Source organism: Orbicella faveolata, unplaced genomic scaffold (assembly GCF_042242905.1).
Source record: "Orbicella faveolata isolate gen_17 unplaced genomic scaffold, um_ofav_v1 contig_3, whole genome shotgun sequence".
NCBI classification, from domain to species: domain Eukaryota; kingdom Metazoa; phylum Cnidaria; class Anthozoa; order Scleractinia; family Merulinidae; genus Orbicella; species Orbicella faveolata.
In genome coordinates this window covers 24,261,394-24,287,069 of record NW_028301558.1, presented here as the reverse complement: position 1 = coordinate 24,287,069, position 25,676 = coordinate 24,261,394, and the positions used below count along the sequence as shown (strand labels likewise).

At 38.1% G+C, this 25,676-nt stretch overlaps 2 protein-coding genes and 3 long non-coding RNA genes across 7 annotated transcripts; all 5 read right to left on the bottom strand.

The window, feature by feature from the left end:
* Nucleotides 1–316: 316 nt before the first annotated feature.
* On the bottom strand, nucleotides 317–1,957 carry LOC149106958 (uncharacterized). The gene is made up of 2 exons (XR_016209571.1): nucleotides 1,366–1,957; nucleotides 317–451 (listed from the first exon to the last, which is right to left on the bottom strand). It is a non-coding gene; the product is annotated as an uncharacterized LOC149106958 (long non-coding RNA).
* Nucleotides 1,958–1,996: 39 nt separating this feature from the next.
* Nucleotides 1,997–9,851, bottom strand: LOC149106957 (uncharacterized). Of its 2 annotated transcripts, XM_089298176.1 has the most exons (8): nucleotides 9,348–9,851; nucleotides 8,467–8,651; nucleotides 8,085–8,205; nucleotides 7,754–7,827; nucleotides 7,558–7,612; nucleotides 7,099–7,161; nucleotides 6,895–6,963; nucleotides 1,997–6,413 (listed from the first exon to the last, which is right to left on the bottom strand). In XM_089298176.1, exons 6-8 carry the CDS (start codon nucleotides 7,114–7,116, stop codon nucleotides 4,176–4,178), a joined length of 2,325 nt encoding a protein of 774 aa, XP_089154302.1. In that variant the 5' UTR covers nucleotides 7,117–7,161; nucleotides 7,558–7,612; nucleotides 7,754–7,827; nucleotides 8,085–8,205; nucleotides 8,467–8,651; nucleotides 9,348–9,851; the 3' UTR covers nucleotides 1,997–4,175. The 2 variants fall into 2 exon arrangements, with proteins under 2 accessions (XP_089154302.1, XP_089154303.1); XM_089298177.1 differs by lacking the exons at nucleotides 7,558–7,612; nucleotides 7,754–7,827; nucleotides 8,085–8,205; nucleotides 8,467–8,651; nucleotides 9,348–9,851 and having other exon boundaries at nucleotides 7,099–7,423.
* A 2,906-nt stretch (nucleotides 9,852–12,757) lies between these two features.
* LOC149106956 (uncharacterized) lies at nucleotides 12,758–14,005 on the bottom strand. The gene is made up of 2 exons (XR_016209886.1): nucleotides 13,807–14,005; nucleotides 12,758–12,892 (listed from the first exon to the last, which is right to left on the bottom strand). It is a non-coding gene; the product is annotated as an uncharacterized LOC149106956 (long non-coding RNA).
* A 2,301-nt stretch (nucleotides 14,006–16,306) lies between these two features.
* On the bottom strand, nucleotides 16,307–22,292 carry LOC149106955 (uncharacterized). Of its 2 annotated transcripts, XM_089298178.1 has the most exons (8): nucleotides 21,789–22,292; nucleotides 20,908–21,092; nucleotides 20,526–20,646; nucleotides 20,195–20,268; nucleotides 19,999–20,053; nucleotides 19,540–19,602; nucleotides 19,336–19,404; nucleotides 16,307–18,854 (listed from the first exon to the last, which is right to left on the bottom strand). In XM_089298178.1, the coding sequence occupies exons 6-8, from the start codon at nucleotides 19,555–19,557 to the stop codon at nucleotides 16,617–16,619; spliced, it is 2,325 nt and encodes a 774-aa protein (XP_089154304.1). In that variant the 5' UTR covers nucleotides 19,558–19,602; nucleotides 19,999–20,053; nucleotides 20,195–20,268; nucleotides 20,526–20,646; nucleotides 20,908–21,092; nucleotides 21,789–22,292; the 3' UTR covers nucleotides 16,307–16,616. The 2 variants fall into 2 exon arrangements, with proteins under 2 accessions (XP_089154304.1, XP_089154305.1); XM_089298179.1 differs by lacking the exons at nucleotides 19,999–20,053; nucleotides 20,195–20,268; nucleotides 20,526–20,646; nucleotides 20,908–21,092; nucleotides 21,789–22,292 and having other exon boundaries at nucleotides 19,540–19,864.
* A 2,063-nt stretch (nucleotides 22,293–24,355) lies between these two features.
* On the bottom strand, nucleotides 24,356–25,603 carry LOC149106954 (uncharacterized). Its single transcript, XR_016209887.1, has 2 exons — nucleotides 25,405–25,603; nucleotides 24,356–24,490 (listed from the first exon to the last, which is right to left on the bottom strand). It is a non-coding gene; the product is annotated as an uncharacterized LOC149106954 (long non-coding RNA).
* Between the last annotated feature and the right edge of the window lie 73 nt (nucleotides 25,604–25,676).

Here is a 25,676-nt window from a genome sequence, read left to right as displayed (position 1 = left end):
GAGTAGGTTAAAAACTATTACTACTACTATTGTTGATTAACTAAGAAATTCTCTGGACATACATTGCACGTGCCTTCTCATGGTTAGAATTGACGGACATGACTTTTTCAGTGACTTGGAAATTAATGGTTCAGTCTCTGAGCTGCTTGTTAGAGTGGAATTCGTTTTCCGAGATTAAGTTTTATTTTGGTCAGTACTACAAGGTCATGTAGTTTAGTCAATCTGTGGAAGAGCCACGAGTGGAACCTAGAGTTGTGACTTGGAGTGTGTATAGTGTTGTAACTAAGTTAACAACTGCAGATTTATAGACAATTAATCAGTCAATCAGCCTTTATTATAAAACAATAGTTTTTAAAGGTACAAAGCTAGTGGGTCATTTACGAAAGTAAGGAAGGAACTTTATTTTACCAGGGTAGCCCATTCAGCAATGAGGCTGGCATCCATAAGGACCCTGGGGAATAAAGATATGTACAGTGATCAGCTCTCATTATGGATGAAAGAATCTGTTAGGATTTTGTTTGAAACCTAAAATATATACAATAAGTATATTAATTAACTGATAAGAATTACCAGCTTGAAAAGTTCATGCTTAGTATAATTTTTAACACCCACAAATCAGTATGAAAGTGACAAAGGTATGTGGGTATGAAAGACAAGTGACAAAGTTACCTTTCGGTCGGTAAGAATCTTTAGTTTGCTATGAAATAATACTGAATAAAAACTGGTATAAACTGCACATCAGAGTAATTTCGAAGATTTCAGTTGACCAAGTTGTTAGAATGTTTTGATGTGCTACACTACACCATCACTCAGTGTTCACAGAAAAAAAGCAAGAGACCAAAATTATACTTAAAATTCGGGAAATAATAATATGGGGGCATAATGAATAATTCGAAACATCGCTATGCTAAAAGATATGTTTCTATACTTAATAAATGTTACGATCTCACCCGCAAATGTCAATATCGCTAAGATAAAAATTCGCTCTTTATATAAACGAAGATCTAGCTCGAATTTGACAATTGTATTAAAGCACAATGCCTAGAAATCGAGGTCCAGTACCACTCAACTTCCTTGGAGACGCCTGGACATGCCCTATGCATAACTAATGAGCAAATGAATCGCGTACGCGATTCATTTGGGATTAATGTTTCTCAATAATTTTCATTGAAGTGTTGTGGTGTAATCTATAAATCTGTCTTTGGTGAGAAACACCAAAATAAAGTCCATCCATTGACCTAACAGCTTTGTTTGTTTTACGGTCAATTCTTACTGATGTGACGATAGCATTACCAAGTAAAAAAGTCGGATCAAAATTAAAAAACGTAACTGAAATAGCAATTATTACAAGGCTATTAAGAATACCTTTCTCATTGCGTGATTCAACGTAGATCGACCGTCCACTTCTCTGCGACTCAAGTCATTTCTCTTTGATAGCAAAAAGGGAAACTTAGCGTACTTAGGACACTCAAATATACTAGCTAGCTTCCGTACCGCACTTCAAAGAGCGAAAAACATTCGCAAATCTTCGTTACGTTCCGCCATGTTGCACGACTGTTGACCCCATGTGGTTTGATCACGTGATATGAAAGGACCATACGAATACATGCGAGTAACATACGAGAACATACGAGAACATACGAGTACATACGAGTAACGTACGAATACATACGAGTAACATATAGGTACATACGAGTAACATATAGGTACATACGAGTAACATTCAAGAAATAGAAAACATGTACCGTGTTTCTGTCGAGTTATAGAAACACCAGAGGAAGTTTGGGAGAACGAGAAATGCTGTGGGAAGGCGAGCCGCAAGCGAGTGTTTCCACAGCTTTTTTGTCCCCTGGGTGTTGTGCTAGAATCATGAGTGGACAACTTCCGGAACTGAAACGGGGGTACTGGAACAAAGGTGTTCAAGACCGCGTTACCCCATCTCACAGGTTAAATGTAATTACTGTCCTGAAAAGTTTACAAAAATTGCTGATACAAATTGTCCTTTCAACACAATTTAATTCCTTGAACTCAGTAACCTTTACATTGCAGACAACAAAGATAAGATAACAATGCTAAAGCTATCTAATACTACGTCTTCTCTAAGTAAAAAACGTAGTGACCCTATGATCAACAGATGAATTCTTGTCGCTATCTAAAACCCATTTGCTTTAATAACAACGATAACAGATTTCCTGTGGCGCGTAGTTCAGAACGCGACAATTGTTAAAAAAAGATAAGCGTTAAAATGACAATAAAAACCGAAATGGACCGTCTTAAAAAGACAGTCTCAGCCGACTCAATAATGAAAACCTTTTTGATTAATCTCCAGGCCGTGTTGAAAAACAAAATGTTGATCATTGGGCACATTTCTATAATTATGATGAGAACAAGAAAAGTTTAAAGAGCGATTTCTGTATGGCCTGGAAAAACACTGGCGGTTTTCCCGAGTTTTCGCAATCTGTTTCATTATAGACGGAGAGAACTATACTTGATTAACCAATAAGAAAGACCTCGCGCCGTTAACTCCGTTCACGAAACAAATCAAATTGCTTCGTTTTAGTTTATCTAGATCATACAGAAATCGTTCGAGCATCTCCGTCATCAGACTATAAGCACATATCAAACTCAAACGCGCTTGATTATAATAGCTATATAATGGATATACATGCCAGAAAATCTATTAATAACAAAACTACGAAATGTTTAAAAGGACTCAGTACTAAAGTATTTAAACTTATATAAAGAAGCTAAGTTGCTTGATAATATATTGGAAAATATTCTAAAAAGTGTAAAAAAGAGTTGACAATTTAAAGCTCTTCATAATGAGCTCCTTATCTTCTCCACATTCTTCGATAGTCTGACCAACCAGGTGGAGGTACTAGGTTAGGCAAGAAATCCCATAATTCATCTGCTATTTGAGCAGGAGACTTAGCAACGAACGTTTCAAATTCTAACCGAAATAAGAAAACACCCTCCGGAATGCACGAAGGTTCGAGTTCGCCCTTATTAATGGCATAAATTTCCTGTCTACAATGGGGGCATTTTCTTTTACTGGTACTCGCATGCTGAAAACATTTTAGCAAACAGCTCTCGTGCATAAAAACCTTGCAACAAGGAAGTCTACGAGAAGCCAGTGGCCCCGGAGTGTAACAAATCAAACACTTTGTTTGCAGAAAAGTTTGCAAACGTTGTTGATCTCTTTGGACATTTTTGCGCTTTTTACCCATTGCGGGTCTGAATTTTGTAGATTCACCTAAAAAACTCTAACTCAATATTTCTCTGCTCAGTGGCAGTAATGGCTTCTCAAAGAAACCAAAAGGTGTCAGAATTAATATTCCGACAGGGTACCCTCTATAAATTGCCTATTGCAATGTACGTCCTCGGGTCTCTATCAGAAATTACCAATTATTAATTGCCTCTGAATCACAAACAAAACAAAGAAAATTTTGGACAGCAGAACTGTTTTCTGTATACATTCAGACGAGAATCAACAGAGTTTTCTAATTAAACGCCAACTGAGTTTAATTCCCTATTTCCTTAATTAGGTGCCCTAATAACAACCGCCTCTAAAATGTTAGTCGACTTAACGTTCAATGCCTTGGGCGATGTCAAGATCCAGTCGAAAAGGCGAAATTTGAAATTAATGTTCAGGACGCTGGTTCAAGGAAACGCAGTATTATAACTTAGAAAATCTCTTGGTTTCTCCCGACGATCCCAGGCAACCCTCGATTTGACACGACATTTCGTGGGTAAATGGAACATGCATGTTTTGACTTGGATTTTCAGAACAGCGAGAAATCCGTACACGGCTTATTTGACGCGAATGGCGTTCAATTCAGCGCCATATGTCAGTTTTTGACTTAAGTTTTTAGTGCAGCGAGCAATCCGTAAAGCTCATTTGACACGAATGGAGTTCCATTCAGTGCAAATGCAAGTTATTTCTGTTTTCATTAACGAGGTTTGAAAAAAAATTTAGGCAGCTAAATTTGAAAAAAAAGCATCACACAAATATAGCTATTGCTCGTTTTTATAATTTCAGATGTAACGGATAGAGTCAACGGAATCATGCTGTTATGTGTCAACATTGCTATAACGACTCTAAAAATGATTTGAAAACGTTTTTTTTAAAATCATTTTTCTCTGAAAATGACTAGAAAATGATTTTCGATGCGATGTTAGACAGAAACAGCTGATTTCAGTCGCTGATAAATCTCTTTCTTGGCACTCCGAAGCTCATAACTGCCTTCGTCTCGCTTATAAGTGACATCCAGTGGGTAGATGAGACTCGAAACCTTCTCCTCCCAGACCGAATGGCCAACCTGAAACTTGTAGTGGTTTGGCTTGCCTTCTATTTGCTTTAGCCACGCCAAGCGCACGCTCTGACCATCTGCGCTGTACTTTAAAACCTTAGCCAAGAATATCTCGGGCGATTTAGCTCGTGCATCAGCCGGTATAAGAGCGCATATTTCTCCAGGAGCGGGTAGATCACGTTCTTCCCCTGATGAATCATCCTCGACTTCGTCGTCAACATTGCAAGATGTACCTGGAACGTCGTCCACTATGGCGTTAACTGCTGATTGATTAAGGTAGTGCAATGCGCGTTTCGTTCTTTCCTGTTGACTTCTTTTGTCGTAGACCTGCATTTGAGTGCGCAAACTGTGCTTACAGACACGAGCTAAGCTTTCTGCCAGCTGTACATCGGAACTTTCTTTGCTAGACCTAAAGTTTTCCACCAATGCGTGTCGCATTTCGTTCATTGTGCAGTGAAAGCCGAGATTCTCCCGAAAGATTTTCGCCAAGTAACTGGAGAAAGATCCCGGTGATTTAAAAAATGAGCCTCGGTTGTTGACAAAAAAAAAGTCATGACTACAGCCCCGGGGTATGAGCTTTAGTCGCGACCGTTCGACGTAACGCTTAACATGAAAATCCACGAAATGAAATTCGCTCATTTCTATGACATTCGGGCCGTATCTTTTCACCGTTTTGTAACCTTTCTCGACGAGACGGGTGACTCCGTTTTTCGCAAACACCATAAAGTTCTCTCCGTTCGGTAGCTTCCCGACGATTTCATCAACTTCGTTCTCTGGGATATCTGTAACGATGCGAAGGGTTCTGAACTCTTTAGCACGGCCTGGATTTATCGCAAAAAGTAGTAATAGTGTGAAATTCATGTGCAGACGTGCTTTCTGTCGCACATCGAGTTCGTCTTCGAATTGTTGATGAAGGGAACGGGTTAATTCTTGAAATTGCGGCCAAAACAGCCTTCTCTTCTCAGGTTCTTTGGTGGATTCCAAAACAGCATGCTCTCTGAGGAGTTGGTTCTGAAGGGCGCGAAGATCACTAATGCTATCCACTGCGTCATAATTTCCGCGACTCTCGTTTGCATGCAGGAATTTCGCAACCTTTATGAAGGACATTACATAAAGGGCAGCAGTGTTGTTCTTAACTCGCCGGCTATGCTTTATGTGCTTGATAAAGGATTCCACGATATTCATATTTTCCACCAATTCCAATCGAATGTCTAGCTTCAACGTGCGCGAACAATAAGCCAAAAAGATCACTAACCGTTCCAAAGTTTTCGCCCACGTGACATCCGACAGTTTGGACTGTCTGCGCTTAAAATTCAAGTCTGATTGAAAGAATTCCTTCATTTCACTCACACGTTTAACGACGTTGGGGAAGCAATCTATATCTATATCTTTTTTATGAAACAGCTCGACAATGCCATAATCTTGTTCGCCAGCGCTTTCTTCCTCCGGTGAGGACTCGAAATTGGTATCGCTGTCCGAGGAATAACTTGACTCGGGTTCCGAGTCTGTCGAAATCTGCTCATCGACTATTTGTTCCTGTGATTCTGAAAACCCAGTCATTGGCTTTTCTACGGCTAAACTTCCCGGAGAAGAATTCAAGAGATTTTCTACTAAGAAATTGGTACTTAACCCATGTTTTTTGGGAGGCATAGTGGACTCTACATTATCCCTTAAAAAAATGTCCCCTACGTTCTGACTTTGTCCTCCCCCGTGTGTGTAGTTAGTATCGCTACTATCACTAAGATTACTTAAGAAAGGTCCATACAGTTTTTTAGAGTTTTCCTTTCTTTCTTCGCGTGAATCGTGATAAGCTTCAAGAATGACAACGTCTCGTTTGGAAATCAGCGACAGGAATTTGTAACAGGCCAAGTAAGGTCTAGCAGTTCTCAACTTGTTCTGAATTTCTTGAGGCGCCTTCAACAGCTTAAGACCAAGATTTCTCATGCGACTTTTAATCGTACTTTTAGGAATGTTAGGAAATAGTTTATCGCAGACCTCAACGAAGACGAAGTGAAGACTTCCATAGCACGATACTGGTTCGATTTTCCGCTGTTGGATTGGGATTATTTCTTCGGAAACAGAGTACTGACTTTGGAAAGTTGCCTGTGGGGGGAAAGAGAGGTCTGTTAGTTTTTGGAAACCAAAATCCTACTTCATTCATCTGTGCGCCACAGAGTTGTGTACGCTATGCTCCACTCGCGCAAATGTGATATATTTCGGAGTTTTCACTAGCCCACAAGAAGGAAACTCAATACCCTTCAATATATTTTGATTTTGAAATAAATCACACTTGGTGCCATTGGCGTTTGCTTTATGCAAAAACCGCATAATTCGCCCGATCAAAGAATGATTTCACTCAAAATTAGCCATGCAGTGACTGCATTCCTTTGCATTTACTAAATGACCAGTTAAGTATTTAACCAGTTAAGTGCTTAACTAGCGCTTTCGTAATTGATTCGCACCTACTCATCAGTGAAATTTAGTAAAAGTTATCACGAGTACTTAATTAACTGTGACGGAGTTTTTGAGATGAACTAGTAACACCTGGTTTAAACTGAAATAAGTTATGTGATTTGAATCTTACCGTCTCCCTTCCATCCCATGAAGGTGGTGCAGGAATTCGTAATCCGATTGCGTCGAACGCTCCAGAGGTCTAAAAAACAGAATCGCAATTTAGATTTTCAGATAGTACAATTAAGTAGGTCAACATTGTTAGCTACTTTGCAACACGAGAAAGCGTCCAAGTTTAGTCTGTAAGCTTACTAATTTTATCTCTACATTCACCCACCGAGTGCAATGAATTCATTTCTCCAGTTGTTTTCGCTACGCTGTTTCCATCCGAAAAATGGGCCTAGCGGGGAACAAAAATAACAAAAAAAATTATTATTTACCAGGGTTCGAACAAAACTCCCTCTCAATCATCTGATTATGGTACTCAATTTTAATGGCTTATTTACGTAGTCTGTTTCCCTAGCTGGGTATTTTAGCACAGAATAATTTCGGTACCAGAGCTCTTAAGTCGCTAGTGGTGTTTGATTTATAAAGAAGCTGTAGAATTTCGCTGGTGTTAAAATGATTTCATTCAAAATTATCAATGATAGCAGACAGCTTTGCATTTACTTCGATGAGTATTAAGTATTTAAGCACTGAAATGTTGTTATAACCGGCGCTTTCGTAATCTGTGCGCAATTGTTTAAAGTGCTAAGAACTGAAATGAAACAAATACGATATGTGATTTTTATCTTACCGGCCTAAGGCGAAGTGCCGGACTTTGTAATCCGATTGCGTGAAGTGCCCGAGGTCTAAAAAAGAAACAGAAAAATCGAAATTTAGAGTTTCAAATAATACAATTAAAAAAGCCAACATTTAAGGCTCGAGTCTGGCTTTGCAAGACAACAAAGCTTCCTTGATTAGTTTGTAGCTTATTTTAAGACTACATTTACCTAGCAAGTGCCGCCGGAATTCTTTCCTCCAGATTGTATTGCTGCCTTACGCTGTTCGCATCCGGAAAATAGGTCTAGCAGAAAAAAAGATAACAAAAACACTAATTACTAACTGGAATTTGATAAACGTTAAGCACAACTCAACTAAGTGTTAAACTACTCTACTAAACTCCCCCTTAATTATGGAACTACATTTCAATATTTCATCGTCACCCAGATTTCCCATTTTACGCTTGAAATCTTAGCGGTAAAAAAATAGATTTCGAATGCTTGTATTATGGCCTTACTCTAGTTCATTGTATATTATTTCTATCTTGTTAAGCCCTCTTACCTTGTGCTGTTGACTGTTTGACGGCCTTGTTAGTAAGCACTCCAGGGGTGAAGAAATATCATTTTTAACAGTCTTCCATCACTGAATCGCTCTTTTTTAGTGTTAGCTGCGGAAGAGTGTTCTAAGGAAACCAAATTGCGTATCAGGAAGTGTTCCAAGTAAATTCTAGTTTATCCACAATTTCACATTGCAAAAACATGCCAAATAAACGAAGTTAAAATAAATAGCTCACAGGAAGGGGCGAGGCTTTTGTGGAGGAAAAATATGGCTTTTCTTTGTCAGCAAGAAAGCAACACGAGCAACCCGGCGTTGACGACTTGAACAGTTGTTCTAGTCGGTAAAAGATGTTGTTTACCTATTTTATGGTTCAAAATCAACTCACTTTTTCTCGACGACTATGGTAAAGCCGAGCTCCTTCTTCGCTTGAGATTCAGAAGATAATGAGGGCAAAGGAGCTTCTTGCTGGTACAAATCACCCAGTGTTATCTAGCGCGTTCATCAATGAAGCGACCACAATGTGCTCTGTGTCTTAAAACCTGAAGCCAGCTTTGACTCCTGAACTGAAAGCTTTGAGAAAAAAGGAAGAAATCTGTGAGATAACGTCATGGCACTTCACATCGCATCTTCCATTTCTCTCGTGGATACAAACTAGGAACAGATCAGAGCATACACCAAACAACCATTGTTACTTTTTTGAAACAATGGGGTGTTTACTGAAGGACATATCCAATTCCTTTCAACAAGGCGATTTAAAGAAGGGACGGATTGAACAGAAGAACCTTGAAACACATTGGGTAGAAGTGATAAACCGTAGTTTAAAAACTTTCCCGAAGCCTGTTGTATAGTGTTATTTTATTAAATCTTTCTGAAAGGTATAGCATTCACTACCAGACAAGAAATTATCAATGCATACTTTTAAAGAGAGATACTATCTTCAGGAATGGAATGATCGAAAAGCTTTCGATCTGAGAACCATGCTTTTAAAGAGTCACGTTCATTCTCAAATGACGCGCTCATAAGGATCAACATTGACAGCTGTATTTACTGTGTACCGATAAGGTTAGTACAGCGTGATACTTAATATATTGCGTAAAATTAGTTGAAGATACCAAGAGATTTTATCGCATCACCGGTAACTAATCTCCGTGATCTAAAAAAGTCATTAAAAATAGACTGTTTTCACAATAGATCCAGTTCACAGTCAGTCAATAGATCCATCAAATTATGCATCAAGCAAGCAGTAAACAGCAAACGAGTGCTTACTTTTACTGGAAAAAAGGAAGTCGTCGGTGGACATCTTGTCTTGCAATCATTCACATGCAGACTTGGACACCAACATGGAGAAAAAATGCCTCGGGGAGGATATAGGCTGGATGTCAGACCGCAGTAACGACAAATATGGACCATCCTAGAGCCCAGAGAGAAAGAGAGAGAGAGAGAGAACAAGAATTTATTGATTAAAAATCCTGGCTCATTAAAAAATACACACAGTCATTCCACCCAAGTAAAACAATGTCTCAACCAGGCTGCCTCTATGTACCTGTCGACATTGCCGTCCGTTTCGTATAACATGCATCTTCAAATTCTCCTCAACCCAAAGCTCAACCAAAAAAACTATTTCTCCAAGCCCACTACCAGTTTTCTATCAACATTCAAATCAAGTAATATTCACTTTTTCAGTGACTTGAAAATTAAGGCTTCAAAGCCTGATGGCATGTACAATAAAAGGCAAGTCTGCAGCTTTGATCATGCACCCCCGTCCCTATTAATTCACTTCTCAACTTTCTATGAAGAGTTCAAATGAGAATAAATTCACTGAGAATAAACTAAGATCCTATTCAGAGGGATCCAAGAGTCACTTCTCAACTTTCTTAAGAGTTCAAATGAGAATCAATTCAATGAGAATAAAAATTATAAGCTCTGATTAACTAAGAAATTCTCAAGACATCTATGACACGCGCTGACTTGAAAATTAAGGCTTCAAAGCCTGATGGCATGTACAATAAAAGGCAAGTCTGCAGCTTTGATCATGCACCCCCGTCCCTATTAATTCACTTCTCAACTTTCTATGAAGAGTTCAAATGAGAATAAATTCACTGAGAATAAACTAAGATCCTATTCAGAGGGATCCAAGAGTCACTTCTCAACTTTCTTAAGAGTTCAAATGAGAATCAATTCAATGAGAATAAAAATTATAAGCTCTGATTAACTAAGAAATTCTCAAGACATCTATGACACGCGCTGACTTGAAAATTAAGGCTTCAAAGCCTGATGGCATGTACAATAAAAGGCAAGTCTGCAGCTTTGATCATGCACCCCCGTCCCTATTAATTCACTTCTCAACTTTCTATGAAGAGTTCAAATGAGAATAAATTCACTGAGAATAAACTAAGATCCTATTCAGAGGGATCCAAGAGTCACTTCTCAACTTTCTTAAGAGTTCAAATGAGAATCAATTCAATGAGAATAAAAATTATAAGCTCTGATTAACTAAGAAATTCTCAAGACATCTATGACACGCGCTGACTTGAAAATTAAGGCTTCAAAGCCTGATGGCATGTACAATAAAAGGCAAGTCTGCAGCTTTGATCATGCACCCCCGTCCCTATTAATTCACTTCTCAACTTTCTATGAAGAGTTCAAATGAGAATAAATTCACTGAGAATAAACTAAGATCCTATTCAGAGGGATCCAAGAGTCACTTCTCAACTTTCTTAAGAGTTCAAATGAGAATCAATTCAATGAGAATAAAAATTATAAGCTCTGATTAACTAAGAAATTCTCAAGACATCTATGACACGCGCTGACTTGAAAATTAAGGCTTCAAAGCCTGATGGCATGTACAATAAAAGGCAAGTCTGCAGCTTTGATCATGCACCCCCGTCCCTATTAATTCACTTCTCAACTTTCTATGAAGAGTTCAAATGAGAATAAATTCACTGAGAATAAACTAAGATCCTATTCAGAGGGATCCAAGAGTCACTTCTCAACTTTCTTAAGAGTTCAAATGAGAATCAATTCAATGAGAATAAAAATTATAAGCTCTGATTAACTAAGAAATTCTCAAGACATCTATGACACGCGCTGACTTGAAAATTAAGGCTTCAAAGCCTGATGGCATGTACAATAAAAGGCAAGTCTGCAGCTTTGATCATGCACCCCCGTCCCTATTAATTCACTTCTCAACTTTCTATGAAGAGTTCAAATGAGAATAAATTCACTGAGAATAAACTAAGATCCTATTCAGAGGGATCCAAGAGTCACTTCTCAACTTTCTTAAGAGTTCAAATGAGAATCAATTCAATGAGAATAAAAATTATAAGCTCTGATTAACTAAGAAATTCTCAAGACATCTATGACACGCGCTGACTTGAAAATTAAGGCTTCAAAGCCTGATGGCATGTACAATAAAAGGCAAGTCTGCAGCTTTGATCATGCACCCCCGTCCCTATTAATTCACTTCTCAACTTTCTATGAAGAGTTCAAATGAGAATAAATTCACTGAGAATAAACTAAGATCCTATTCAGAGGGATCCAAGAGTCACTTCTCAACTTTCTTAAGAGTTCAAATGAGAATCAATTCAATGAGAATAAAAATTATAAGCTCTGATTAACTAAGAAATTCTCAAGACATCTATGACACGCGCTGACTTGAAAATTAAGGCTTCAAAGCCTGATGGCATGTACAATAAAAGGCAAGTCTGCAGCTTTGATCATGCACCCCCGTCCCTATTAATTCACTTCTCAACTTTCTATGAAGAGTTCAAATGAGAATAAATTCACTGAGAATAAACTAAGATCCTATTCAGAGGGATCCAAGAGTCACTTCTCAACTTTCTTAAGAGTTCAAATGAGAATCAATTCAATGAGAATAAAAATTATAAGCTCTGATTAACTAAGAAATTCTCAAGACATCTATGACACGCGCTGACTTGAAAATTAAGGCTTCAAAGCCTGATGGCATGTACAATAAAAGGCAAGTCTGCAGCTTTGATCATGCACCCCCGTCCCTATTAATTCACTTCTCAACTTTCTATGAAGAGTTCAAATGAGAATAAATTCACTGAGAATAAACTAAGATCCTATTCAGAGGGATCCAAGAGTCACTTCTCAACTTTCTTAAGAGTTCAAATGAGAATCAATTCACTGCTTAATAAGCTGTCTGACTGCATTTGGCATGAAATAAGGTCTGATTAAGTAAGAAATTCTCACGACATCTAGTCTGATTAATAACAATAATAATTAAAATAATAAAAAGGTTCTCATTGCACATTGAGAATGCTCAATGCTCTTACAATTGCATATGATTAAAAAGAATAAAAAAACCTAGTTAAAAGATGGAAATATGAAAATCTATGAGTAGGTTAAAAACTATTACTACTACTATTGTTGATTAACTAAGAAATTCTCTGGACATACATTGCACGTGCCTTCTCATGGTTAGAATTGACGGACATGACTTTTTCAGTGACTTGGAAATTAATGGTTCAGTCTCTGAGCTGCTTGTTAGAGTGGAATTCGTTTTCCGAGATTAAGTTTTATTTTGGTCAGTACTACAAGGTCATGTAGTTTAGTCAATCTGTGGAAGAGCCACGAGTGGAACCTAGAGTTGTGACTTGGAGTGTGTATAGTGTTGTAACTAAGTTAACAACTGCAGATTTATAGACAATTAATCAGTCAATCAGCCTTTATTATAAAACAATAGTTTTTAAAGGTACAAAGCTAGTGGGTCATTTACGAAAGTAAGGAAGGAACTTTATTTTACCAGGGTAGCCCATTCAGCAATGAGGCTGGCATCCATAAGGACCCTGGGGAATAAAGATATGTACAGTGATCAGCTCTCATTATGGATGAAAGGATCTGTTAGGATTTTGTTTGAAACCTAAAATATATACAATAAGTATATTAATTAACTGATAAGAATTACCAGCTTGAAAAGTTCATGCTTAGTATAATTTTTAACACCCACAAATCAGTATGAAAGTGACAAAGGTATGTGGGTATGAAAGACAAGTGACAAAGTTACCTTTCGGTCGGTAAGAATCTTTAGTTTGCTATGAAATAATACTGAATAAAAACTGGTATAAACTGCACATCAGAGTAATTTCGAAGATTTCAGTTGACCAAGTTGTTAGAATGTTTTGATGTGCTACACTACACCATCACTCAGTGTTCACAGAAAAAAAGCAAGAGACCAAAATTATACTTAAAATTCGGGAAATAATAATATGGGGGCATAATGAATAATTCGAAACATCGCTATGCTAAAAGATATGTTTCTATACTTAATAAATGTTACGATCTCACCCGCAAATGTCAATATCGCTAAGATAAAAATTCGCTCTTTATATAAACGAAGATCTAGCTCGAATTTGACAATTGTATTAAAGCACAATGCCTAGAAATCGAGGTCCAGTACCACTCAACTTCCTTGGAGACGCCTGGACATGCCCTATGCATAACTAATGAGCAAATGAATCGCGTACGCGATTCATTTGGGATTAATGTTTCTCAATAATTTTCATTGAAGTGTTGTGGTGTAATCTATAAATCTGTCTTTGGTGAGAAACACCAAAATAAAGTCCATCCATTGACCTAACAGCTTTGTTTGTTTTACGGTCAATTCTTACTGATGTGACGATAGCATTACCAAGTAAAAAAGTCGGATCAAAATTAAAAAACGTAACTGAAATAGCAATTATTACAAGGCTATTAAGAATACCTTTCTCATTGCGTGATTCAACGTAGATCGACCGTCCACTTCTCTGCGACTCAAGTCATTTCTCTTTGATAGCAAAAAGGGAAACTTAGCGTACTTAGGACACTCAAATATACTAGCTAGCTTCCGTACCGCACTTCAAAGAGCGAAAAACATTCGCAAATCTTCGTTACGTTCCGCCATGTTGCACGACTGTTGACCCCATGTGGTTTGATCACGTGATATGAAAGGACCATACGAATACATGCGAGTAACATACGAGAACATACGAGAACATACGAGTACATACGAGTAACGTACGAATACATACGAGTAACATATAGGTACATACGAGTAACATATAGGTACATACGAGTAACATTCAAGAAATAGAAAACATGTACCGTGTTTCTGTCGAGTTATAGAAACACCAGAGGAAGTTTGGGAGAACGAGAAATGCTGTGGGAAGGCGAGCCGCAAGCGAGTGTTTCCACAGCTTTTTTGTCCCCTGGGTGTTGTGCTAGAATCATGAGTGGACAACTTCCGGAACTGAAACGGGGGTACTGGAACAAAGGTGTTCAAGACCGCGTTACCCCATCTCACAGGTTAAATGTAATTACTGTCCTGAAAAGTTTACAAAAATTGCTGATACAAATTGTCCTTTCAACACAATTTAATTCCTTGAACTCAGTAACCTTTACATTGCAGACAACAAAGATAAGATAACAATGCTAAAGCTATCTAATACTACGTCTTCTCTAAGTAAAAAACGTAGTGACCCTATGATCAACAGATGAATTCTTGTCGCTATCTAAAACCCATTTGCTTTAATAACAACGATAACAGATTTCCTGTGGCGCGTAGTTCAGAACGCGACAATTGTTAAAAAAAGATAAGCGTTAAAATGACAATAAAAACCGAAATGGACCGTCTTAAAAAGACAGTCTCAGCCGACTCAATAATGAAAACCTTTTTGATTAATCTCCAGGCCGTGTTGAAAAACAAAATGTTGATCATTGGGCACATTTCTATAATTATGATGAGAACAAGAAAAGTTTAAAGAGCGATTTCTGTATGGCCTGGAAAAACACTGGCGGTTTTCCCGAGTTTTCGCAATCTGTTTCATTATAGACGGAGAGAACTATACTTGATTAACCAATAAGAAAGACCTCGCGCCGTTAACTCCGTTCACGAAACAAATCAAATTGCTTCGTTTTAGTTTATCTAGATCATACAGAAATCGTTCGAGCATCTCCGTCATCAGACTATAAGCACATATCAAACTCAAACGCGCTTGATTATAATAGCTATATAATGGATATACATGCCAGAAAATCTATTAATAACAAAACTACGAAATGTTTAAAAGGACTCAGTACTAAAGTATTTAAACTTATATAAAGAAGCTAAGTTGCTTGATAATATATTGGAAAATATTCTAAAAAGTGTAAAAAAGAGTTGACAATTTAAAGCTCTTCATAATGAGCTCCTTATCTTCTCCACATTCTTCGATAGTCTGACCAACCAGGTGGAGGTACTAGGTTAGGCAAGAAATCCCATAATTCATCTGCTATTTGAGCAGGAGACTTAGCAACGAACGTTTCAAATTCTAACCGAAATAAGAAAACACCCTCCGGAATGCACGAAGGTTCGAGTTCGCCCTTATTAATGGCATAAATTTCCTGTCTACAATGGGGGCATTTTCTTTTACTGGTACTCGCATGCTGAAAACATTTTAGCAAACAGCTCTCGTGCATAAAAACCTTGCAACAAGGAAGTCTACGAGAAGCCAGTGGCCCCGGAGTGTAACAAATCAAACACTTTGTTTGCAGAAAAGTTTGCAAACGTTGTTGATCTCTTTGGACATTTTTGCGCTTTTTACCCATTGCGGGTCTGAATTTTGTAGATTCACCTAAAAAACTCTAACTCAATATTTCTCTGCTCAGTGGCAGTAATGGCTTCTCAAAGAAACCAAAAGGTGTCAGAATTAATATTCCGACAGGGTACCCTCTATAAATTGCCTATTGCAATGTACGTCCTCGGGTCTCTATCAGAAATTACCAATTATTAATTGCCTCTGAATCACAAACAAAACAAAGAAAATTTTGGACAGCAGAACTGTTTTCTGTATACATTCAGACGAGAATCAACAGAGTTTTCTAATTAAACGCCAACTGAGTTTAATTCCCTATTTCCTTAATTAGGTGCCCTAATAACAACCGCCTCTAAAATGTTAGTCGACTTAACGTTCAATGCCTTGGGCGATGTCAAGATCCAGTCGAAAAGGCGAAATTTGAAATTAATGTTCAGGACGCTGGTTCAAGGAAACGCAGTATTATAACTTAGAAAATCTCTTGGTTTCTCCCGACGATCCCAGGCAACCCTCGATTTGACACGACATTTCGTGGGTAAATGGAACATGCATGTTTTGACTTGGATTTTCAGAACAGCGAGAAATCCGTACACGGCTTATTTGACGCGAATGGCGTTCAATTCAGCGCCATATGTCTGTTTTTGACTTAAGTTTTTAGTGCAGCGAGCAATCCGTAAAGCTCATTTGACACGAATGGAGTTCCATTCAGTGCAAATGCAAGTTATTTCTGTTTTCATTAACGAGGTTTGAAAAAAAATTTAGGCAGCTAAATTTGAAAAAAAAGCATCACACAAATATAGCTATTGCTCGTTTTTATAATTTCAGATGTAACGGATAGAGTCAACGGAATCATGCTGTTATGTGTCAACATTGCTATAACGACTCTAAAAATGATTTGAAAACGTTTTTTTTAAAATCATTTTTCTCTGAAAATGACTAGAAAATGATTTTCGATGCGATGTTAGACAGAAACAGCTGATTTCAGTCGCTGATAAATCTCTTTCTTGGCACTCCGAAGCTCATAACTGCCTTCGTCTCGCTTATAAGTGACATCCAGTGGGTAGATGAGACTCGAAACCTTCTCCTCCCAGACCGAATGGCCAACCTGAAACTTGTAGTGGTTTGGCTTGCCTTCTATTTGCTTTAGCCACGCCAAGCGCACGCTCTGACCATCTGCGCTGTACTTTAAAACCTTAGCCAAGAATATCTCGGGCGATTTAGCTCGTGCATCAGCCGGTATAAGAGCGCATATTTCTCCAGGAGCGGGTAGATCACGTTCTTCCCCTGATGAATCATCCTCGACTTCGTCGTCAACATTGCAAGATGTACCTGGAACGTCGTCCACTATGGCGTTAACTGCTGATTGATTAAGGTAGTGCAATGCGCGTTTCGTTCTTTCCTGTTGACTTCTTTTGTCGTAGACCTGCATTTGAGTGCGCAAACTGTGCTTACAGACACGAGCTAAGCTTTCTGCCAGCTGTACATCGGAACTTTCTTTGCTAGACCTAAAGTTTTCCACCAATGCGTGTCGCATTTCGTTCATTGTGCAGTGAAAGCCGAGATTCTCCCGAAAGATTTTCGCCAAGTAACTGGAGAAAGATCCCGGTGATTTAAAAAATGAGCCTCGGTTGTTGACAAAAAAAAAGTCATGACTACAGCCCCGGGGTATGAGCTTTAGTCGCGACCGTTCGACGTAACGCTTAACATGAAAATCCACGAAATGAAATTCGCTCATTTCTATGACATTCGGGCCGTATCTTTTCACCGTTTTGTAACCTTTCTCGACGAGACGGGTGACTCCGTTTTTCGCAAACACCATAAAGTTCTCTCCGTTCGGTAGCTTCCCGACGATTTCATCAACTTCGTTCTCTGGGATATCTGTAACGATGCGAAGGGTTCTGAACTCTTTAGCACGGCCTGGATTTATCGCAAAAAGTAGTAATAGTGTGAAATTCATGTGCAGACGTGCTTTCTGTCGCACATCGAGTTCGTCTTCGAATTGTTGATGAAGGGAACGGGTTAATTCTTGAAATTGCGGCCAAAACAGCCTTCTCTTCTCAGGTTCTTTGGTGGATTCCAAAACAGCATGCTCTCTGAGGAGTTGGTTCTGAAGGGCGCGAAGATCACTAATGCTATCCACTGCGTCATAATTTCCGCGACTCTCGTTTGCATGCAGGAATTTCGCAACCTTTATGAAGGACATTACATAAAGGGCAGCAGTGTTGTTCTTAACTCGCCGGCTATGCTTTATGTGCTTGATAAAGGATTCCACGATATTCATATTTTCCACCAATTCCAATCGAATGTCTAGCTTCAACGTGCGCGAACAATAAGCCAAAAAGATCACTAACCGTTCCAAAGTTTTCGCCCACGTGACATCCGACAGTTTGGACTGTCTGCGCTTAAAATTCAAGTCTGATTGAAAGAATTCCTTCATTTCACTCACACGTTTAACGACGTTGGGGAAGCAATCTATATCTATATCTTTTTTATGAAACAGCTCGACAATGCCATAATCTTGTTCGCCAGCGCTTTCTTCCTCCGGTGAGGACTCGAAATTGGTATCGCTGTCCGAGGAATAACTTGACTCGGGTTCCGAGTCTGTCGAAATCTGCTCATCGACTATTTGTTCCTGTGATTCTGAAAACCCAGTCATTGGCTTTTCTACGGCTAAACTTCCCGGAGAAGAATTCAAGAGATTTTCTACTAAGAAATTGGTACTTAACCCATGTTTTTTGGGAGGCATAGTGGACTCTACATTATCCCTTAAAAAAATGTCCCCTACGTTCTGACTTTGTCCTCCCCCGTGTGTGTAGTTAGTATCGCTACTATCACTAAGATTACTTAAGAAAGGTCCATACAGTTTTTTAGAGTTTTCCTTTCTTTCTTCGCGTGAATCGTGATAAGCTTCAAGAATGACAACGTCTCGTTTGGAAATCAGCGACAGGAATTTGTAACAGGCCAAGTAAGGTCTAGCAGTTCTCAACTTGTTCTGAATTTCTTGAGGCGCCTTCAACAGCTTAAGACCAAGATTTCTCATGCGACTTTTAATCGTACTTTTAGGAATGTTAGGAAATAGTTTATCGCAGACCTCAACGAAGACGAAGTGAAGACTTCCATAGCACGATACTGGTTCGATTTTCCGCTGTTGGATTGGGATTATTTCTTCGGAAACAGAGTACTGACTTTGGAAAGTTGCCTGTGGGGGGAAAGAGAGGTCTGTTAGTTTTTGGAAACCAAAATCCTACTTCATTCATCTGTGCGCCACAGAGTTGTGTACGCTATGCTCCACTCGCGCAAATGTGATATATTTCGGAGTTTTCACTAGCCCACAAGAAGGAAACTCAATACCCTTCAATATATTTTGATTTTGAAATAAATCACACTTGGTGCCATTGGCGTTTGCTTTATGCAAAAACCGCATAATTCGCCCGATCAAAGAATGATTTCACTCAAAATTAGCCATGCAGTGACTGCATTCCTTTGCATTTACTAAATGACCAGTTAAGTATTTAACCAGTTAAGTGCTTAACTAGCGCTTTCGTAATTGATTCGCACCTACTCATCAGTGAAATTTAGTAAAAGTTATCACGAGTACTTAATTAACTGTGACGGAGTTTTTGAGATGAACTAGTAACACCTGGTTTAAACTGAAATAAGTTATGTGATTTGAATCTTACCGTCTCCCTTCCATCCCATGAAGGTGGTGCAGGAATTCGTAATCCGATTGCGTCGAACGCTCCAGAGGTCTAAAAAACAGAATCGCAATTTAGATTTTCAGATAGTACAATTAAGTAGGTCAACATTGTTAGCTACTTTGCAACACGAGAAAGCGTCCAAGTTTAGTCTGTAAGCTTACTAATTTTATCTCTACATTCACCCACCGAGTGCAATGAATTCATTTCTCCAGTTGTTTTCGCTACGCTGTTTCCATCCGAAAAATGGGCCTAGCGGGGAACAAAAATAACAAAAAAAATTATTATTTACCAGGGTTCGAACAAAACTCCCTCTCAATCATCTGATTATGGTACTCAATTTTAATGGCTTATTTACGTAGTCTGTTTCCCTAGCTGGGTATTTTAGCACAGAATAATTTCGGTACCAGAGCTCTTAAGTCGCTAGTGGTGTTTGATTTATAAAGAAGCTGTAGAATTTCGCTGGTGTTAAAATGATTTCATTCAAAATTATCAATGATAGCAGACAGCTTTGCATTTACTTCGATGAGTATTAAGTATTTAAGCACTGAAATGTTGTTATAACCGGCGCTTTCGTAATCTGTGCGCAATTGTTTAAAGTGCTAAGAACTGAAATGAAACAAATACGATATGTGATTTTTATCTTACCGGCCTAAGGCGAAGTGCCGGACTTTGTAATCCGATTGCGTGAAGTGCCCGAGGTCTAAAAAAGAAACAGAAAAATCGAAATTTAGAGTTTCAAATAATACAATTAAAAAAGCCAACATTTAAGGCTCGAGTCTGGCTTTGCAAGACAACAAAGCTTCCTTGATTAGTTTGTAGCTTATTTTAAGACTACATTTACCTAGCAAGTGCCGCCGGAATTCTTTCCTCCAGATTGTATTGCTGCCTTACGCTGTTCGCATCCGGAAAATAGGTCTAGCAGAAAAAAAGATAACAAAAACACTAATTACTAACTGGAATTTGATAAACGTTAAGCACAACTCAACTAAGTGTTAAACTACTCTACTAAACTCCCCCTTAATTATGGAACTACATTTCAATATTTCATCGTCACCCAGATTTCCCATTTTACGCTTGAAATCTTAGCGGTAAAAAAATAGATTTCGAATGCTTGTATTATGGCCTTACTCTAGTTCATTGTATATTATTTCTATCTTGTTAAGCCCTCTTACCTTGTGCTGTTGACTGTTTGACGGCCTTGTTAGTAAGCACTCCAGGGGTGAAGAAATATCATTTTTAACAGTCTTCCATCACTGAATCGCTCTTTTTTAGTGTTAGCTGCGGAAGAGTGTTCTAAGGAAACCAAATTGCGTATCAGGAAGTGTTCCAAGTAAATTCTAGTTTATCCACAATTTCACATTGCAAAAACATGCCAAATAAACGAAGTTAAAATAAATAGCTCACAGGAAGGGGCGAGGCTTTTGTGGAGGAAAAATATGGCTTTTCTTTGTCAGCAAGAAAGCAACACGAGCAACCCGGCGTTGACGACTTGAACAGTTGTTCTAGTCGGTAAAAGATGTTGTTTACCTATTTTATGGTTCAAAATCAACTCACTTTTTCTCGACGACTATGGTAAAGCCGAGCTCCTTCTTCGCTTGAGATTCAGAAGATAATGAGGGCAAAGGAGCTTCTTGCTGGTACAAATCACCCAGTGTTATCTAGCGCGTTCATCAATGAAGCGACCACAATGTGCTCTGTGTCTTAAAACCTGAAGCCAGCTTTGACTCCTGAACTGAAAGCTTTGAGAAAAAAGGAAGAAATCTGTGAGATAACGTCATGGCACTTCACATCGCATCTTCCATTTCTCTCGTGGATACAAACTAGGAACAGATCAGAGCATACACCAAACAACCATTGTTACTTTTTTGAAACAATGGGGTGTTTACTGAAGGACATATCCAATTCCTTTCAACAAGGCGATTTAAAGAAGGGACGGATTGAACAGAAGAACCTTGAAACACATTGGGTAGAAGTGATAAACCGTAGTTTAAAAACTTTCCCGAAGCCTGTTGTATAGTGTTATTTTATTAAATCTTTCTGAAAGGTATAGCATTCACTACCAGACAAGAAATTATCAATGCATACTTTTAAAGAGAGATACTATCTTCAGGAATGGAATGATCGAAAAGCTTTCGATCTGAGAACCATGCTTTTAAAGAGTCACGTTCATTCTCAAATGACGCGCTCATAAGGATCAACATTGACAGCTGTATTTACTGTGTACCGATAAGGTTAGTACAGCGTGATACTTAATATATTGCGTAAAATTAGTTGAAGATACCAAGAGATTTTATCGCATCACCGGTAACTAATCTCCGTGATCTAAAAAAGTCATTAAAAATAGACTGTTTTCACAATAGATCCAGTTCACAGTCAGTCAATAGATCCATCAAATTATGCATCAAGCAAGCAGTAAACAGCAAACGAGTGCTTACTTTTACTGGAAAAAAGGAAGTCGTCGGTGGACATCTTGTCTTGCAATCATTCACATGCAGACTTGGACACCAACATGGAGAAAAAATGCCTCGGGGAGGATATAGGCTGGATGTCAGACCGCAGTAACGACAAATATGGACCATCCTAGAGCCCAGAGAGAAAGAGAGAGAGAGAGAGAACAAGAATTTATTGATTAAAAATCCTGGCTCATTAAAAAATACACACAGTCATTCCACCCAAGTAAAACAATGTCTCAACCAGGCTGCCTCTATGTACCTGTCGACATTGCCGTCCGTTTCGTATAACATGCATCTTCAAATTCTCCTCAACCCAAAGCTCAACCAAAAAAACTATTTCTCCAAGCCCACTACCAGTTTTCTATCAACATTCAAATCAAGTAATATTCACTTTTTCAGTGACTTGAAAATTAAGGCTTCAAAGCCTGATGGCATGTACAATAAAAGGCAAGTCTGCAGCTTTGATCATGCACCCCCGTCCCTATTAATTCACTTCTCAACTTTCTATGAAGAGTTCAAATGAGAATAAATTCACTGAGAATAAACTAAGATCCTATTCAGAGGGATCCAAGAGTCACTTCTCAACTTTCTTAAGAGTTCAAATGAGAATCAATTCAATGAGAATAAAAATTATAAGCTCTGATTAACTAAGAAATTCTCAAGACATCTATGACACGCGCTGACTTGAAAATTAAGGCTTCAAAGCCTGATGGCATGTACAATAAAAGGCAAGTCTGCAGCTTTGATCATGCACCCCCGTCCCTATTAATTCACTTCTCAACTTTCTATGAAGAGTTCAAATGAGAATAAATTCACTGAGAATAAACTAAGATCCTATTCAGAGGGATCCAAGAGTCACTTCTCAACTTTCTTAAGAGTTCAAATGAGAATCAATTCAATGAGAATAAAAATTATAAGCTCTGATTAACTAAGAAATTCTCAAGACATCTATGACACGCGCTGACTTGAAAATTAAGGCTTCAAAGCCTGATGGCATGTACAATAAAAGGCAAGTCTGCAGCTTTGATCATGCACCCCCGTCCCTATTAATTCACTTCTCAACTTTCTATGAAGAGTTCAAATGAGAATAAATTCACTGAGAATAAACTAAGATCCTATTCAGAGGGATCCAAGAGTCACTTCTCAACTTTCTTAAGAGTTCAAATGAGAATCAATTCAATGAGAATAAAAATTATAAGCTCTGATTAACTAAGAAATTCTCAAGACATCTATGACACGCGCTGACTTGAAAATTAAGGCTTCAAAGCCTGATGGCATGTACAATAAAAGGCAAGTCTGCAGCTTTGATCATGCACCCCCGTCCCTATTAATTCACTTCTCAACTTTCTATGAAGAGTTCAAATGAGAATAAATTCACTGAGAATAAACTAAGATCCTATTCAGAGGGATCCAAGAGTCACTTCTCAACTTTCTTAAGAGTTCAAATGAGAATCAATTCAATGAGAATAAAAATTATAAGCTCTGATTAACTAAGAAATTCTCAAGACATCTATGACACGCGCTGACTTGAAAATTAAGGCTTCAAAGCCTGATGGCATGTACAATAAAAGGCAAGTCTGCAGCTTTGATCATGCACCCCCGTCCCTATTAATTCACTTCTCAACTTTCTATGAAGAGTTCAAATGAGAATAAATTCACTGAGAATAAACTAAGATCCTATTCAGAGGGATCCAAGAGTCACTTCTCAACTTTCTTAAGAGTTCAAATGAGAATCAATTCAATGAGAATAAAAATTATAAGCTCTGATTAACTAAGAAATTCTCAAGACATCTATGACACGCGCTGACTTGAAAATTAAGGCTTCAAAGCCTGATGGCATGTACAATAAAAGGCAAGTCTGCAGCTTTGATCATGCACCCCCGTCCCTATTAATTCACTTCTCAACTTTCTATGAAGAGTTCAAATGAGAATAAATTCACTGAGAATAAACTAAGATCCTATTCAGAGGGATCCAAGAGTCACTTCTCAACTTTCTTAAGAGTTCAAATGAGAATCAATTCACTGCTTAATAAGCTGTCTGACTGCATTTGGCATGAAATAAGGTCTGATTAAGTAAGAAATTCTCACGACATCTAGTCTGATTAATAACAATAATAATTAAAATAATAAAAAGGTTCTCATTGCACATTGAGAATGCTCAATGCTCTTACAATTGCATATGATTAAAAAGAATAAAAAAACCTAGTTAAAAGATGGAAATATGAAAATCTATGAGTAGGTTAAAAACTATTACTACTACTATTGTTGATTAACTAAGAAATTCTCTGGACATACATTGCACGTGCCTTCTCATGGTTAGAATTGACGGACATGACTTTTTCAGTGACTTGGAAATTAATGGTTCAGTCTCTGAGCTGCTTGTTAGAGTGGAATTCGTTTTCCGAGATTAAGTTTTATTTTGGTCAGTACTACAAGGTCATGTAGTTTAGTCAATCTGTGGAAGAGCCACGAGTGGAACCTAGAGTTGTGACTTGGAGTGTGTATAGTGTTGTAACTAAGTTAACAACTGCAGATTTATAGACAATTAATCAGTCAATCAGCCTTTATTATAAAACAATAGTTTTTAAAGGTACAAAGCTAGTGGGTCATTTACGAAAGTAAGGAAGGAACTTTATTTTACCAGGGTAGCCCATTCAGCAATGAGGCTGGCATCCATAAGGACCCTGGGGAATAAAGATATGTACAGTGATCAGCTCTCATTATGGATGAAAGGATCTGTTAGGATTTTGTTTGAAACCTAAAATATATACAATAAGTATATTAATTAACTGATAAGAATTACCAGCTTGAAAAGTTCATGCTTAGTATAATTTTTAACACCCACAAATCAGTATGAAAGTGACAAAGGTATGTGGGTATGAAAGACAAGTGACAAAGTTACCTTTCGGTCGGTAAGAATCTTTAGTTTGCTATGAAATAATACTGAATAAAAACTGGTATAAACTGCACATCAGAGTAATTTCGAAGATTTCAGTTGACCAAGTTGTTAGAATGTTTTGATGTGCTACACTACACCATCACTCAGTGTTCACAGAAAAAAAGCAAGAGACCAAAATTATACTTAAAATTCGGGAAATAATAATATGGGGGCATAATGAATAATTCGAAACATCGCTATGCTAAAAGATATGTTTCTATACTTAATAAATGTTACGATCTCACCCGCAAATGTCAATATCGCTAAGATAAAAATTCGCTCTTTATATAAACGAAGATCTAGCTCGAATTTGACAATTGTATTAAAGCACAATGCCTAGAAATCGAGGTCCAGTACCACTCAACTTCCTTGGAGACGCCTGGACATGCCCTATGCATAACTAATGAGCAAATGAATCGCGTACGCGATTCATTTGGGATTAATGTTTCTCAATAATTTTCATTGAAGTGTTGTGGTGTAATCTATAAATCTGTCTTTGGTGAGAAACACCAAAATAAAGTCCATCCATTGACCTAACAGCTTTGTTTGTTTTACGGTCAATTCTTACTGATGTGACGATAGCATTACCAAGTAAAAAAGTCGGATCAAAATTAAAAAACGTAACTGAAATAGCAATTATTACAAGGCTATTAAGAATACCTTTCTCATTGCGTGATTCAACGTAGATCGACCGTCCACTTCTCTGCGACTCAAGTCATTTCTCTTTGATAGCAAAAAGGGAAACTTAGCGTACTTAGGACACTCAAATATACTAGCTAGCTTCCGTACCGCACTTCAAAGAGCGAAAAACATTCGCAAATCTTCGTTACGTTCCGCCATGTTGCACGACTGTTGACCCCATGTGGTTTGATCACGTGATATGAAAGGACCATACGAATACATGCGAGTAACATACGAGAACATACGAGAAC

What these genes read in the sequence shown, in the direction of transcription:
- LOC149106957 (XM_089298176.1), bottom strand. An exon ending in CATGGGATGGAAGGGAGACG is followed by an intron (nt 6,414 to 6,894) that starts GTAAGATTCAAA and finishes TTCCCCCCACAG; the next exon opens with GCAACTTTCCAAAGTCAGTA.
- LOC149106955 (XM_089298178.1), bottom strand. An exon ending in CATGGGATGGAAGGGAGACG is followed by an intron (nt 18,855 to 19,335) that starts GTAAGATTCAAA and finishes TTCCCCCCACAG; the next exon opens with GCAACTTTCCAAAGTCAGTA.